We start from the raw sequence: 16,681 nt of genomic DNA on the forward strand, positions 1-16,681 counted from the left end.
ATAGTGATCAATATATATATTCTGTACATCATGTGGGCACAATGCTAATATGCGCCCGTTCGATTCTTCTAAATACGTCCTTCTCTCTCATACGTCTTTCTCTATGTTATATAATTACAATGTATTATTTCTTACAAAATTTCAATATGAAACAAAGGAGCCACACGGGTAGCTCCTTCCTTTTTAACTTTTATCGGCTAATTTCTCACAGAAAAATAGTCCGCAGACTCCACACATCTCTTGATTGGTATTTTCCTTATTAACAAGTGTTGTGTCCGTTCAATGCACAAAACAATAAGAAAAGAATGAGTTTTTTATTTATTTCTTGTGCAACGAACAGACACAACTCTAATTGCACTTATTTAAATGATCAAACGTAAAGCAGCGCTTTCTTGGCAGAGTTTTAGGCGGCAATAAACTGACGAGCTTGTTGGAGCTGCTGAGCATAGCGAATTGGAGGCCCATCAAGCTAGGTAGCTTGCCTTCCAAGCCCATAGGCGAAGAGACCAAGGATGGAAGGTTGTTTTGCATTGCTCTATTTTTTTTTTAATAGCAAAAGAAATTTAAAAAAAATAAATTACAAATATTAAAAGAATTCTAAGTATGAGGCACCAAGCCGAAAGAGGAGCATAACCTCATAGAAGGCACAAGTTCCGACAATCATGTGCTTTCAGGATTCAAAGGGAGAGAAATAACAACTTAAGGTTGACAAGAAGCCAATTAAGGCATAAGTTTAAAAAGAAAACCAACACCCAAAGCTCTACAAAATCCAACCGATGCAAAAACAACACCCAAAGAGACATCTAAGTATGATAGTAATTCTTAATTTAAAGGTCAGTTCGTCTTCTGCAAATCAACGCACGCATTTGGTATATATGTAATTAGATGCAAAACCATTGATTGGGAACCTGGATTACTAGAATAGAAATTCTTGATCTTTAATTTGCAAATCAAAGAAAGTTCACCGTATAGGAAATAAAAAAATAAAAATTTAGTGACGAAATGGCGGTGAGGAAATTTATGACCGTCAGTGGTGGCCCGTCCGACCGTCAGTGGTGGTGGGGACGGGGTGTGTCGGTGGTGGTGGTCGGGTTTGGAGAGATGGTTTGGGCGGGGATGGAGGAGAGAGAACGGAGGAACACAATTCTATACGGACAAATTTTGGACTGGAGTGAGCCAGGGGTGCGTGCCATGCATATCACCGTGAAGGTCACGGTATAGTTGTCAATTACAAATAGTATAATTGTTGGTCCATTCCAATAACAATATGGATTTAATAGCAAGTGAAATATATCCAAGGATTAGTTAACATTAATTGAAGTGATATACATCAAAGAGAAAACTTTGTTAATATATCATATTCTTCTATTTAAACTAGAGTCTATTATCATCTACGAAACTCTTCTTCCCAAAGAATTCTAGAGAGAGAGTCCATTGAACACAATTCTATCGCGCTTCAATGTCTTCTCCTTTCGAGTCTCCTGCAAAAAGACGTCTAATCATGGCCTCCAATGAGCAAACTCAGTCGAAATTCCAGGCTATTGCAACTATCCATAACGATAGTTTCATTCCCACAAATCAAGAGCAAGAAGAAGAAGACCAAACTTTTGGCGACATCAATAGCAACTTCATCCACTTTAATGGGTACCGATATTTGGTTTTCTTTTTCCCTTTCTTTTTATTTATTTTTGGTTACTAACATATATAGTGCCGGAGTACGATGTATACATTGTTATTTTTTTCGGAAATCTAGAACTAGGGTTTTAAAAATAGGCTGTTATGTAACTGTTTTTTTTAGCCTCTTAAAAGCGTTATACCTCCCGATACACCGGTGAGATGAAAAATTCCATGCGTATGGCCAGTTCGCGTTACTTATCAATTTGAAAATCTGAGGAATAGTGGAACCGTAGTATGGGCCAAAAATAAAAATTACCATAAGAAAAACTGTGCCTTATAGTAGCAGTAGATTCAGGATACCATTGCAAATACAAGGGCTGCTGCTATCACGGAAGTAACGTACAACCATTATAAGCACTGAATAGTGGCCAAGAAAAAAAGAAGAAAAAAGAATAGTGGGCAAGAGACCGAATCTACTGCTACTATAAAACGCAACGGGGTCTGAGCCGTCCGTTCTACAATTTAACGGTTCAAATCTCATCTCATCGCAGTAATGAAGGGCTCGAATGCTACACAGTAGAGATAAGATTTGAACCGTTGAATTGCCGAACGGACGGACATAGTTTTTCTTATGGTATTTTTTGTTTTTTGTTTCTCGCCCATACTATGGTTCCCCCATTCCCCAGATTTTGTGATTGAAGAAGATAACAATTGGATGTTGCAGTGGTGGAAGGATCGGATAATTTATGCGAGCTCTTGTTGGGACATGGCTAGTTGAATACTTGAAAATTTTGGTTCAACGTTACGGCCGATATTTGACTGTTACGGGTGATAGAGATAATTAAACCATTTCACGGCTTTGTTTACAATGTTATTTCTTTCTACCCTTTTGATAATTTTTTTTTTCTTGTTCATGTATGTAAAAAAAAAACAGGAGCCAGTCCCAAGTTATCCCGCCTGGGTACAGGTTCTGCCCGTACGACGGGGAGCTCATCTTCTTCTACTTGAAGAAGAAGATCGATAACGAGGCGTTGCCGCATGACGGAATCATAGATGTAAATCTTTACGAGCACAATCCGAACTACCTTACAGGTTCTTCTCTCTCTGTCTGTGCTTATTCGTATCTTTTGGTTGTTTTAAGGCACATGTAGCAGCTTGTGTAGGTTGATCTTATGTTCTAGGGTTTACGGAAAGGTTCTCTAGTTCAAGTTTTGGATAATTAGTTTTAGGGTTTTGAAAAGAATATTATTCAACAGGCTTTCGAAGAAATTTCGACCGGGGATGTAGCGGCCCATTATAGATTGATATGATCATCACAAATTATCCCATAAGAAAATAAGTTATTGTGGCACATCATAGATCGATGTGAACATCACATGCATGTTTTTTTTTTAACCAAAAAATTTTTTTTTTTATTAATCTTTAGAAATGAATCACGAAAGTTAAAAGGATCCTATGCACGACGCCTCACTCAGGTCGACCGAGGGCATAGGCACAGTGACCCCATACTACACCGTTTTGGTCCCAAAATTGATTCAAACCTCCACTCCCTCCATTCCCCGTTTGGTTGCAAACACTGAACATAGGTCTAAGCCAGGCTACCTTAAAAATAGATTTTTTTTTTTTCATTATAGCAGTTTGTAAGTATTTAAACACACATGCATCCATTGGATTGAGGGGTGGTTCGCCAAAATTAATTGAATGATACTTTTTGTTAACTTTTTTTTTTTTTTTATTAAAATTGCGTAATTTTTTAATTAAGTTTAATCGTTCATCTCGAATCAATAAATCCAAAAATTATAATCTATGATTTTGTAATTTGAACAAATTTGAATTCGCGCACAATAAAATGAATAGGAGTTTGTATCATTTCAAATCTCTGTTCTTATCGTGACTTAAATCATTCTTTAATTTCTTCCTCCGGTTCGACTTGATGTAATCTATGAATTATGATTAATTATTTGGTGATCATGGAGCTCCGTCACGTGTGATGTCCCAACCCTATCCACAAATATACGTTCATGCAGGATTGATGCACTTAGTTGTGGGTTCCTCGTGAATGTCTGCTTGTGAATGTGCTTGGGACATGCCATGACGGTGTCCTAGGAGCACCCAATATTTTCATGATTCGTAGATGATTGTTGGTTTTTATCCCGATTTCCTTACTAGGATTTGTTCTCTTCCTCTACTACTCCCACTTGTTTTGCCTACTTCTCCTCCTCGCCTCCGCCTCTGCCTCCTCCCCCTCAAATCCGCCTCCGCCTCCACCTCTGCCTCCTCCCCCCTCAAACCCACCGCCACCCCAAAAACAACAATTACCCACCAAACCCTCCTAAATCCCACAACAACTACCCTCCCGCCCCCACCGGCATCGACTCCGGTATGGCCGGAGCACTCCCCAGCTCTTGTCCATCGTCAATGACATCCCCGTCAGCTCACGGAAATTGGATACTTTGTATAAGGTTACAGAAATTAAGATTCATAATCATTTTTTAAATTGTTCTACCATTATTTTCTTGCTTAGTTATGATTTCATTTTTTTTTTTCCATATTCGAATAACAAGTTTTATATGTTCTCTTATTTGCAATTTCTCAATGCTTGATATGAGTACTTTGTATTCGAAGAGTTTTTTTTTTAATGGCTCAAAATTCTTTAATTGTTGGGCTTCAAACGTTAAATTAATTAATTGGAGTTTTCAAAAGTATAGTTCAAAGGCCAGATTCTTATGGATATTTGAACCGTCCAAATAAAAAGCTGAGGAAAGAAATAATTGTGATGATATATTTTATTAAATGCAGAATAATTCAAATAGTATAACGTATGTATCATGTAAACTTTTAAAAAGCTTAAACCATCAGGCATAAATGAAACTTTTGGTATGAGTTTTTTTTTCCCTTTCTTCTAATCGTTCTTTCAAAATTTCACGTGCATTATTTGAATTAATCGCAGGTCGTTATCCACCGTTAGGGGATAAACATTGGTACTTCTTCACAACAAGGGAACGAAAATATCCCAACGGAATACGACCTAATCGAACAGCGAGTGATGGATACTGGAAAGCCACAGGAGCAGACATGCCCGTGCACCATAAAGGTCAAGAAGTTGGGTATAAAAGGGCATTGGTTTTCTATCTTGGAAAGCCACGAGAGGGTATTAAGACAAATTGGATCATGCACGAGTTTATAGTCGATAAGCCTTCAAGAACTAAAGATGGAGAGAATGATATGACGGTATTAATTACTATTCCTTACTCAATTTTACTAGGTTTTCATAAAGCATCGGATCCCGTGATAGGCCAAATTTGAATTATTTATTGCTATAAACAATAATTTGGATTTGTTTAGAGACTATTTTTATCGGTAAGAGTTCACTCAACAAATCCAAATGATTAGTTATACCAGTGTTTGGTTCAAATGTAGATTGTCCGGTCAAGTCCAAACCTTGGACTTGAAAGAATCCAAACCCTTTTCATATTCATAAAATATGACTTTGTTTTTTCATGCAGTACTTACTTGACTATTTTTCTTGCAGTTGGATTGTGTTTTATGTAAGATTTACAAGAAAGAACCAGGAAAAGGGAAGGAGGGTGCCGATCCCACAACTCTGCTCGCTTCCTCTGTTGAAGAAAATGATCTGATGTTCGAAAGCTCCGAACACGACGACGTATGCGTTCAATCGACTAAACTTTTGCAAACCTCGCGATCCACGGATGGTTTCCTCCCGGATCATGCCTCGATCGCTGTTCCTGATCAACCGATTCTCAATGACGAGACTCGACCAGCTGAGGTGAGATATCCTGCTTTCCAGCACCTGGACAACAAGTATTTTCAAGAGGATGACTTCTCGGCTGATTTGGATACTTCCCTTTGGGGGCTGGAAGACAATTGCAGGTTATATCAGCCGGATGATGCTTTCGATGATTTGGATACTATCCTTGGGGGATTGGAAGAGGATCAAGGGTTCGTTAACCCGGATGGCTTGTTTGCTCAACCTCCCAATCTCGCCGGCCAGAATTTCGATATATTGGTCTAATTATGGTACCAATAATCCTTCAAAACACCACCAAAAATTTGATTTTGTGCTTGACACTTAAGTGTAACTTTTTAGGCTGTGTGGGGATTTTCAGACCATATACACTATCCATTTTCTTCTACTTATTTGTTGGTCGTTTTTCTTCTCATGTTCTCACTTCTCAGCTCTGTAGTTGTTATATTTGGATTCACATATGCTTATTATGCTGTCTTTTTTTTCTTTTTTTTTGATTCGTTGTTAGCAAAAACCCGTGCAAACGAGCCTAGCCGAGTCGAATTTTGTAGTATTCGACCTCGGCTCATTTACTAAATGAGCTTAAAACTCGAGCTCGAGCTCGACTTGTTTATTAAACGAGTCGAGCCGAGCCATGAGATGCTCGCAAGCAATGCGATTCGTTTGCATCTTACTCGGTATATGGTTGCTGTTTTATTTCGGTTTATGAAACAAGGAAGATGATTGTTTTATGTTCAATGCTTTGGTTCGTTGAGTTGATTTTCCGGAGAAAAGGAAAACAGTTTCTGAAATAATTGTGGTCAATTGACTTGAGAGTTTGTTCGAAAAAAATTTGACTTGACTTGAGAGGACTGGGCCTGCAGTCACTTTGGTCGCTATATGCCATTGTTCGAGCAATCTGCAATTTCATTTTTCAAGGTATAATTTACGCGTAGAATCTATAAGATGAACATTTCGAATCATTAAAGAAGACTCGTGATAAGTTTCATTTTGAGCTAAATGAGAGACCACGCAAGAAATTATCGCATAAGAGAATCCTTGATTGGTCCCATCGCAGGCCCGAGTCTCCAATTAAAAAATGTTTCACAATCTACAAAATAGAGATTGCCTCAATGGCCGACTCATAAATTACTATATCTCTACATAATCTAAACTATTGCCTCAATGGCCGACTCATAAATTACTATATCTCTACATAATCTAAACTATGTAAACGATATCTTCTATCGATTGACAACAACCAAAAAAAAAAAGACATGGTCCAGTGAAAATTGGGCCGATCCAACATGAAATGGTGCAGGACAGCAAGTTGTTCCAAGACCTCAAGACTCGATCGTGTCCTCGAGGCGCCAGGTACCAATTTTTCAAAACGCCATTGTGGTCTTGGCCTTTCAACCTCGCGCATTCAAGAAGGCAGAAGCAAAATTCGAACTCACGAAACGTTTACAGAATCGGTGTCGTGTTCTTGGTCCTTTAACCTCGCAATCACATGTTCAAGATGCCAAGTACAACCTCTTCATTCAAAATGCGAAGTTCAACCACGTTGTTTGGTTGTGTGTTCATGGCTATGGGGATCTCGTGAGAATAATCCCTATTCCTCAAACTCTCGACCTTGTTCGGTTCGGATTTTGAGGGAGGTTTTTTAAAGTAATAAAGGGAGAGAGATAAATAGAAAAAATTTATTAGAGACTATGTCTAGGGGTTTCGGGACCCCAAAACGAACAGGGCAGAGTCTAGACCCAAAATCAAAAATTAATGGGCCCTCCAAACACGTTGGAGATGGCCGAGCGACGAATCTGGTTTCCATTGGGCTTGGACGATTTTTCAACCTGGTTTCTTGGTATGGTACTAGGCCCGGAAAAATACAATATCAGGCCCGCACAGCCTGGTAAGTATTAGAGTCCCTTTTCTTTTCTTTTTTCTTTTTTGTCTTAATGAGATTTTCGTTAAAATTCTTTCCAACCTTATTTTCTAGTATTTTTTGATGATTAGTGGAAAAAATTGAAAAGAAATTATATAAATTTGTAGACATGTGCTGAGTGGAGCTTTAAGATTTGGTACCATTTTTCTTTTAATGTCAAGTATATTTTTTTCCATCAATTGCTTTAACAACATTGACTCGCTTAATAAATCGACACATGTCTACTGGAGTAAGTAATCCAAAGGACCAACAAAATGCTTGGTGGGAACTCTGATTGTCAAAATGATTACCATTTATGCCTTCGATTTTTCTTTTAAAGTTAAGAATTTTTTTATTCTCTATACATTGAATGGGTACGATGCTAGTTGCAATTATTTAAATGGATGGTGTTTTTGCATTGCTTTATTTTTCTTAACATTTTATTAATCTTTGAAAATAAATAAAAAAATGAAAAGAACCCTAATTATGAGGCATCAAGCCGGAACAGGAGCATAACCTCATAGAAGGCGGACTTCGGGTTGGTGCCGTGCAATGAGGTGTACAGCATCATGCTGCGCACCTCCGAGCCATTGGATCGTTCATTTGATGGCTCGGATCTCATCTCGACAACCAGCCATCGAGAGCCGTTCCTTGCCGAGATGAGATCCGACCCGTCGTCCGATGGCTCGCGTGGAAGTACGCAGCACAGTGCTGCGCACACTACTGCACAGAACCATCCCCCATTTGATAGAAGGCACAACCACGTTCCGACAATCATATCCTTCTAGAAACCATCTTAAAAAATAAGTAGCTTATTTCACATTTTCAAATTCAAAAATAATGTAAATGAAAAATAAATTTTCAATTTTTTTTGCATCGTATAATGATCTTATCAAGATCTTTCAAACAAGATCCATATTGCATATTTTTAGATTTCAATAAACCCATAATTTTTGAGCTTGAAATTGCCTTCTTAAAAAATAAGGACCTTTTTTTAGTTCTGGAACATGCCCTAAGACATATAAATTTACGGAAATGATACTCACACAACCGTTGTGTGTGTTGTGTAACAAATTCTAACCGTTCAGATGTGTTTGAACGCTCTAGATTTAAAAAAAAAACTCTTCCAATGAAAAGTTTAACTCTTCCAAGGTAAAGTTTGAACGAATTTTGACCATTTATTACAATAATGGACAAATAGAGATTGATTGTGTTTGATGTATTGCACAGCCATTGTGCATGTAGCATCTTTGATAAATTTAAAAGGAAAACCAACACCCAGAGAGATAAAAATCCAACCAATGCAAAAACAACACCCAAAGTGACTTAATTTAAAGGTCAATTTGTCTTCTGTAAATAAACGCACGCATTTGGAATATGTAATTAGATGCAGAACCATTGATTGGGAACCTGGATTACTAGAATAGAAATTCTTGATCTTTTGCAAATCAAAGAAAGTTCACTCTAAGAAAAAAAATATTTGGTGATGAAAAAGTGGCGAGGAAATTTTGTTGAGATGTGAAGACAATTTTAGAGTTGCAGTAAAAAATGATCCGGAAGGTTTTGGGTCCCGCCCAACTCAGGTTTTAGCGTTTTTTAGGGTTTTCTAGTATTAGCTTGCTTGCACATATAAAAACAAAGCTAGGGCTGCCTCCTTTTGTAACTCTGACATATTTTCATCATAGTGAAACACCCCAGCACCGCAATCAGCTTAAGTCGGAACCACGTAATCTCTGTGTCTTGTTCTTCTCTTGCTTATATTGTTTTCTGTTCTTGGTTTATTCTTCGATTGTGTGCGTTTGCTTGTGGGTTTGGACGTTCGAATCCCCAACAAATTTATGAACTTCGGCGGTGGCCGTGCGTCGGAGGTGGCCTGTCGGTGGTGGTGGGGACGGGGTGCGTCGGTGGTGGTGGTCGGGTTTGGAGAGAAGGTTTGGGGAGGGATGGAGGAGAGAGAACAGAGGAGATAGAGGAAACACAATTCTATACGCCTCAATTAAATTTTGAACTCAATTTTCTGATGCTTTCAATATTTTGGACGGACGAGTTTTGGACTGGAGTGGGTCAGGGTGCGTGCCAAGCTATATCACTGTGAAGGTCATGGTATAGTTGTCAATTACAAATAGTAAAATTGCTGGTCCATTCCAATAACAATATGGATTTAATAGCAAGTGAAATATATCCAAGGATTAGTTAACATTAATTGAAATGATATACATCAAAGAGAAAACTTCGTTAATATATCATATTTGTCTTCTACTTAAACCAGAGTCTATTATCATCTACGAAACTCTTTTTACCAAAGAAGAGAGAGAGAGTCCGTTGAACACAATTCTATCGCGCTTCAATGTCTTCTCCTTTCGAGTCTCCTGCAAAAAGACGTCTAATCATGGCCTCCAATGAACAAACTCAGCTGAAATTCCAGGCTATTGCAACTATTCATAACGATAGTTTCATCCCCCACAAATCAAGAACAAGAAGGAGAAGAAGACAAAACTTTTGGCGCCATCAATAGCAACTTCATCCACTTTAATGGATACCAATATTTGATTTTCTTTTTCCTTTCTTTTTTATTTATTTTTGCTTATTAACAAAGTGCCGGAGTACGATGTATACATTGTTACTTTTTCCGGAAATCTAGAACCACGTTTTAAAAATAGGCCATTATGTAACTGTTTTTTAGGCTTCTTAAAAGCGTTAATGCGTATGGCCGGTTCACGTTACTTATCAATTTGAAAATCTGGGGAATAGTGGAACCGTATGGGCCAAAAATAAAAATGACCATAAGAAAAACTGTTTTATAGTAGCAGTAGATTCAGGATACCATTGCAAATACAAGGGCTGCCGCTATCACGGAAGTAACATGCTACCATTATAAAAGCACTGAATAGTGGCCAAGAAAAAGAAAAAAAAAGAACAGTGGCCAAGAGAACGAATCTACTGCTACTATAAAACGCAACGGGGTCTGTTCGGCAATTCAACGGTCCAAATTTCTGCTACACGGTGTAAATGAGATTTGGGTCGTTGAATTGCCGAACGTACTGACAGAGTTTTTGTTATGGTATTTTTTGTTTTTTGTTTCTCGCCCATACTATATATGGTTCCACTATTCCCCAGATTTTGTGATTGAAGATAACAATTGGATGTTGCAGGGGTGGAAGGATCGGATAATTTATGCGAGCTCTTGTTGGGACATGGCTAGTTGAATACTTGAAAATTACGGCCGATACTTGACTATTACGGGTGACAGAGATAATTAAACCATTTCACGGCTTTGTTTACAATGTCATTTCTTTCTACCCTTTTGATAATTTTTTTTTTCTTGTTCCTGTATGTAAAAAAAAAAAAAACAGGAGCCAGTCCCAAGTTATCCCACCTGGGTACAGGTTCTGCCTGTACGACGGGGAGCTCATCTTCTTCTACTTGAAGAAGAAGATTGATAACGAGGCGTTGCCGAATGACGGAATCATAGATGTGAATCTTTACGAGCACAATCCGAACTACCTTACAGGTTCTTCTCTCTCTGTCTGTGCTTATTCGTATCGTTTGGTTGTTTTAGGGCACATGTAGCTGTTTGTGTAGCTAGGTTGATCTTATGTTCTAGGGTTTATGGAAAGGTTCTCTAGTGCAAGTTTTAATTAGTTTTAGGGTTTTGAAAAGAATATTATTCAACAGGCTTTCGAAGGAATTCCGATCCGAAATGTGGCGGCCCATCGTAGATTGATATGATCAACACGAACTATCCCATAAGAAAATCAGTTATTGCAGCCCATCATAAATTATAGATCGATGTGAACATCACATGCATGTTTTTTTTTTAACAGAAAAAAAGATTTTATTAATCTTTAGAAACAATTACAAAAGTTAAAAGGATCATACGCACGACGCATCACTCAGGTCGACAGAGGGCATAGGCACTGTGCCCCCATACTACACCGTTTTGGTTCCAAAATTGATACAAACCTCCACTCCCTCCATTCCCCGTTTGGTTGCAAACACTGAACATAGGTCTAAGCCAGGCTACCTAAAAATTAGATCTTATTTTTTTCTTTTTCTTTTTCTTTTCATTATAGGAGTTTGTAAATATTTAAACACACATCCATTGGATTAAGAGGTGGTTCGCCAAAATTAATTGAATCATACTTTTTGTTATTAGAATTGAGTAATTTTTTAAGTTTAATCGTTCATCTCGAATAAATAAATCCAAAAATTATAATCTATGATTTCGTAATTCGAACAAATTTGAATTCACGCACAATAAAATGAAGAGGAGTTTGTGTCATTTCAAATCTCTGTTCTTATCATGACTTAAATCATTCTTCTTTAATTTCTTCCTCCGGTTCGACTTGATGTAATCTATGATTTATGATTAATTATTTGGTGATCATGGAGCTCCGCCATGTGTGATGTCCCAACCCTATCTACAAACATACGTTCATGCAGGATTGATACACTTAGTTGTGGGTTCTTCGTGGATGTCTGGTTGTGAATGTGCTTGGGGCACGCCGTGACGGTGTCCTAGGGGCACCCGATATTTTTCATGATTCATAGATGATTGTTGGTTTTTATCCCGATTTCCTTACAACTAGGATTTGTTGTCTTCCTCTACTACTCCTACTTGTTTTGCCCACTTCTCCTCCTCCTCATCTCCTCCTCCGCCTCCTCCCTCCTCAAACGCACCGCCACCACAAAAACAACAATTACCCACCAAACCCTCCCAAATCCCACAACAACTACCCTCCCCCCCCCACCGGCACCAACTCCGGTATCGCCGGAGCACTCCCCCAGCTGTTGTCCATCCTCAATGACATCCCCATCAGCTCACCGAAATTGGATACTTTGTATAAGGTTACGGAAATTAAGATTCATAATCATTTTTTAAATTGTTCTACCAATAATCCTTCAAAACACCACCAAAAATTTGATTTTGCGCTTTACACTTGAGTGTAACTTTTTAGGCTGTGTGGGGATTTTCAGACCATATACACTATCCATTTTCTTCAACTTATTTGTTGGTCGTTTTTCTTCTCACTTCTCACCTCTGTAGGTGTTATATTTGGATTCACATATGCTTATTATGCTGTCTTTTTTTTTGGTTCGTTGTTAGCAAAAACCCACTCAAACGAGCCTAGCCGAGTCGAGTTTTGTGGTGTTCGACCTCCGCTCATTTACTAAATGAGCCTAAAACTCGAGCTCGAGCTCGGCTTGTTTACTCAACGAATTGAGCCAAGCCATGAGATGCTCAGGAGTAACACGATTTGTTTCCATCCTACTAGGTATATGGTTGCTGTTTTTTTTCGGTTTATAAAACAAGGAAGATGATTGTTTTATGTTCAATGCTTTGGTTCGTTGAGGTGATTTTCCGGAGAAAAGGAGAACAGTTTCTGAAATAATTGTGGTTAATTGACTTGAGAGTTCGTTCCAAAAAATATATATATATATGACTTGAGTCGAGAGGACTGGGCCTGCAGTCACTTCGGTCGCAATATGCCCTCGTTCGAGCAATCTACAATTTCATTTTTCAAGATATAATCTACGCGTAGAATCTATAAGATGAACATTTCGAATCATTGAAGAAGACTCATGATAGGTTTCATTTTTAGTCAAATGAGAGACCACGCGAGGAATTATCACCTAAGAGAACCCTTGATTGCTCCCATCGCATGCCCGAGTCCCCAATTCAAAAGAGTTTCACAATCTATAAGACGGAGATTGTCTCAACGACCAACTCATGAATTACTGTATCTCTTATCGATTGACAAAAAAAAAACCGTCTAGCGGAACTTGGACCGATCAAACATGAAATATTGGTGCAGCCGTGCAGGACAGCAAGTCGTTCCATGAACCTCAAGACTCGTGTCCTCGAGGTGCGAGGTACCGATTTTCCAAAAGAGATTAAATTCTTTACACCACCGGTGTAAACATTTGTTTCCTCAAAATCAATTATATTGCGCTACGTCGCCATGCTTTATTGATTGGGACCATTGTTTTGCAACGTGGCGCAATATAATTGATTTGGAGGAAACAAATGTTTACACCGGCGGTGTAAAGAATTTATTCTCTTTCCCAAACGCCATCGTCGTCACTGCCCTTCAACCTCGCGCATTCAAGACAGCAGAAGAGATATTCAAACTTCGCGAAATGATTTTACAGGATCGGTGTCGTGTTCTTGGTCCTTTAATCGCACGTGTTCAAGATGCCAAGTTCTTCAACTTCATCATCCAAAATGCGAAGTTCAACCTCATTCTTGTGTGTGCGTGTTCATGGCATGGCTATGGGTATCGTACGAATAATCCCTATTCCTCAAACTCTAGAGTCTATACCCAAAATAACAAAATTAATGGGCCCTCCAAACATGTTGGAGAAGGCCGAGCGACGATTCGACCCATCTTGTTTCATTGGACTGGACGATTTTCCAGCCTGGTTTCTTGGTATGGTCCTAGGCCCGGGAAAATACAATATCAGGCCCGCACAGCCTGCTAAGTATAGCCTGTTCTATTTGAGTCTCTTTCTTCTTCTTCTTCTTCTTCTTCTTCTTCATTAATGAGATTTTCGTTTAAATTATTTCCAACCATATTTTCTAGTATTTTTTTTATGATTAATGGAAAATTTTGAAAAAAAAGAGAGTATATAAATTGTGAAGACATGTGCTGAGTGGATTTTTAAAATTTGGTACCCTTTTTCTTTTAATGTCAAGTACTGTATATCTTTTTTCCGTCAACTGCTTTAACAACATTGACTTCTTTTAATAAAGCAACATATGTCTAAAGTGAGTAATCTGAAAGACCAACGAAATGCTTTGTGGAACCTTCAATATTTTCTTATGTAGTAAAATGCGAATTGAATTCTAATTACCATGTGATGTCGTGAAACATCTGAATCGTTCAATATGTTACACTACTTTAATGGCTAAGTTAGCTGTCCCTTCTCGACGGAGGCGGGGCCTCGACGGTCATCTAGTCAGGACATTTCCCGCCAAACACCACTGACCGGAGTGTCCCTAACTATGCGTTCTGCAGGTGATAGAGTTTACTAAAGTGGTCTTTGCATAATCTACCATGTACACAATTCATACTGCGAATTATTTTTTTAACGGCGAAAAAAGAAATTTAATTAATCTCAAAAAATTACAAGAGATTAAAAGAATCCTAGACATGAAGGCATCACATTAAGAAGTGAACATCCCAACAAAAGGCACATACCCTTACAACCCGACAATCATATGCCTACTCAGAACCCGAAAAACAAAGTTCGCAAGAGGCCATTGATGAAACACCCCTAAACCACCCCACCTCCTAAGAGGCAACCAAAGCACTAGACCAACACCTCTACCTTAGTCCCTCCTCAGCCAACATAGCTCTCTAACATTCTTCATCAATTTCCTCCATATGAGCTCCCCTTCATCACCATCATAACCAATTCCCAAAGATTTTTCAATTCCCCAAACTGCTTGTGCCTCATTGAGAAAGATTCTATTTCTATTATTGATCCCCTTTGAAGAAATAGATAGTGAAATTGCAGCGGTTGCAGATCTGAAAATAGCTTTAGGTTTGTGCCTTTTCTGTCCCAAACACCCCAAGATTAATTACATTTTCAAACAATGAGTATTTCTTATATTTATAAAAAGAAATTCTCCACATTCTTGAGATTAAGAACTCGTCTCAACCACCGGAATCAAAAAAAAAAAAATGAAAGTTGAAGAAATTCAATAAAGACAAACAAAAAACTCCAAAACTGCCTTTTTTGAAATCTTTTTATTTTTATTTTTATTGAACTTTTTGTTACTTCTGATAATATTTTTCAGATTTTTCGCGTTGAGACCATGTCTTAATCACAAAAAATTGGATACAAAAGTACCAAAATTTCTGCACAAGACAACAAAAGAGACATGTTTGGATGATGTTTTTCTTTTGTGAGAGCAAGATCGATAAAAGGAAAAGTACAACATCTGAATTATACAAATCCTTGATCCATTGAAACCATTAACAAGCTAACAAAAGCATCCAACAGATTAAAAAAAAAAATGCCTCAATAATTCAAGGTCAATGTAGCATTGTAGCTACCTCCTACCCTCTTTTAAAGCAAAGCTTAAAATATTAGCCAAATCCAAATGGGTCAGATTTTGCATTAAATTTGCATCTCAAAACTTGGCCCTGTATTAACTCCTTCTCCATTTGACTCCTTGACTTGGGTCTTTGTAGCTTTACAATGAAACCATGTCCACATTATGGCTCTCTGACAAATAAATGTAAATTTTTTGGGGAAACCAGGAGTTTTAAACTAGTACTAATGTTGAATTATTTTTTGCATGGGGACAGCAATAATATAATGGAAGATAAGAGCCAGAGGACCAAGCAATATGTATGCCAGAAGCAAGACATTAATAGCACAACACTCCTCTTGTTTTTTTCCATTGACCAAATAGAAAACCCTCAGGGTTGGCCTAGTGATAAGGTTTGGGATTAAGGGTTTTCTCTCATTTTTAAGATCTCAAGTTCGAAATTTCTCAGGTGCTATCAACTCTCTCTGACTTTAATTGGGACACCTGCAAGTATGCGATGGGATCGGTCTCCAATTGGGACACCCGCTAGTGGGCGATGGGGTTGGTCCTTAGGAATTATTCGAGGTGTGCGTAAGTTGGCCCGTACACATGAATTATAAATAATAATAAAAAACTGATATGCATAGAACACTCATACCCAAAAAAAAAAAACACCCAGAACCTTAATATGGTAGACCTTGATCTTATCTTTCCAAACTAAAACACCCCCTAAATTTTTTACTACTTTTAATATGTATTTTATATTACTCCTATATGGAAAATATGGTTATCATGTAAATTTGGTTGGATATTCTAGATACATATTATAAAAGAAATATGATTTTGGCATTGCCCTCAAACATAAAACTAAATCTCATGCAGATCATTGATTGGTAGGTCAGAGATAAAATTAACTCATAGGCCATAGCACTTATAATGAAGTACTGCTCAAAAGTCAAGCATTTGGTCATCATTTATCCATGCATTTAAGAATTTTCAAAATTACATTGGCAGGCATTAAGAAATTGTACTATATATGAAAATGCCAACTGCATGTGTTATTCAAAGTTCAAAGACTTGTCTCATTTTGTAAACCATATTGAAAGTAGTTCGAGTCATTCATTATTTCTGAATCCATTTTTATGAAAGGTATTGAGACACCACGTTAGAGCATCCAAAGAACAACTTCACCCGTAGTTATATTGACTGCCAAGCTATATTTGAACTTCATTTACCCATGCATTTGAGAATTTCCAAAATCTACATAGGCACTAACTAGGCAGGCAATCGAGTCATTCATTATTTTTGGATGCGTTTTTGTGAAAGGTATTGAGACCTCACCTAAGAGCATCTCAAG

The 16,681-nt window shown here is 37.9% G+C and overlaps 1 protein-coding gene across 1 annotated transcript; it reads left to right on the plus strand.

Annotated features, from left to right (window-relative positions):
* The first annotated feature begins 1,428 nt into the window (after positions 1-1,428).
* Positions 1,429-5,758, plus strand: LOC131332988 (uncharacterized). The gene is made up of 6 exons (XM_058367291.1): positions 1,429-1,644; positions 2,552-2,764; positions 3,645-3,678; positions 3,787-3,997; positions 4,568-4,848; positions 5,150-5,758. Exons 1-6 carry the CDS (start codon positions 1,460-1,462, stop codon positions 5,648-5,650), a joined length of 1,425 nt encoding a protein of 474 aa, XP_058223274.1. The 5' UTR covers positions 1,429-1,459; the 3' UTR covers positions 5,651-5,758.
* Positions 5,759-16,681: the final 10,923 nt, after the last annotated feature.

The sequence above is a fragment of the Rhododendron vialii genome, chromosome 7a, assembly GCF_030253575.1.
Source record: "Rhododendron vialii isolate Sample 1 chromosome 7a, ASM3025357v1".
Lineage (NCBI taxonomy): Eukaryota > Viridiplantae > Streptophyta > Magnoliopsida > Ericales > Ericaceae > Rhododendron > Rhododendron vialii.

What these genes read in the sequence shown, in the direction of transcription:
- LOC131332988 (XM_058367291.1), top strand. Translation starts at nt 1,460, where the DNA reads ATGTCTTCTCCTTTCGAGTCTCCTGCAAAAAGACGTCTAATCATGGCC. An exon ending in AACTTCATCCACTTTAATGG is followed by an intron (nt 1,645 to 2,551) that starts GTACCGATATTT and finishes AAAAAAAAACAG; the next exon opens with GAGCCAGTCCCAAGTTATCC. An exon ending in TTGGTTGTTTTAAGGCACAT is followed by an intron (nt 2,765 to 3,644) that starts GTAGCAGCTTGT and finishes ACGTTCATGCAG; the next exon opens with GATTGATGCACTTAGTTGTG.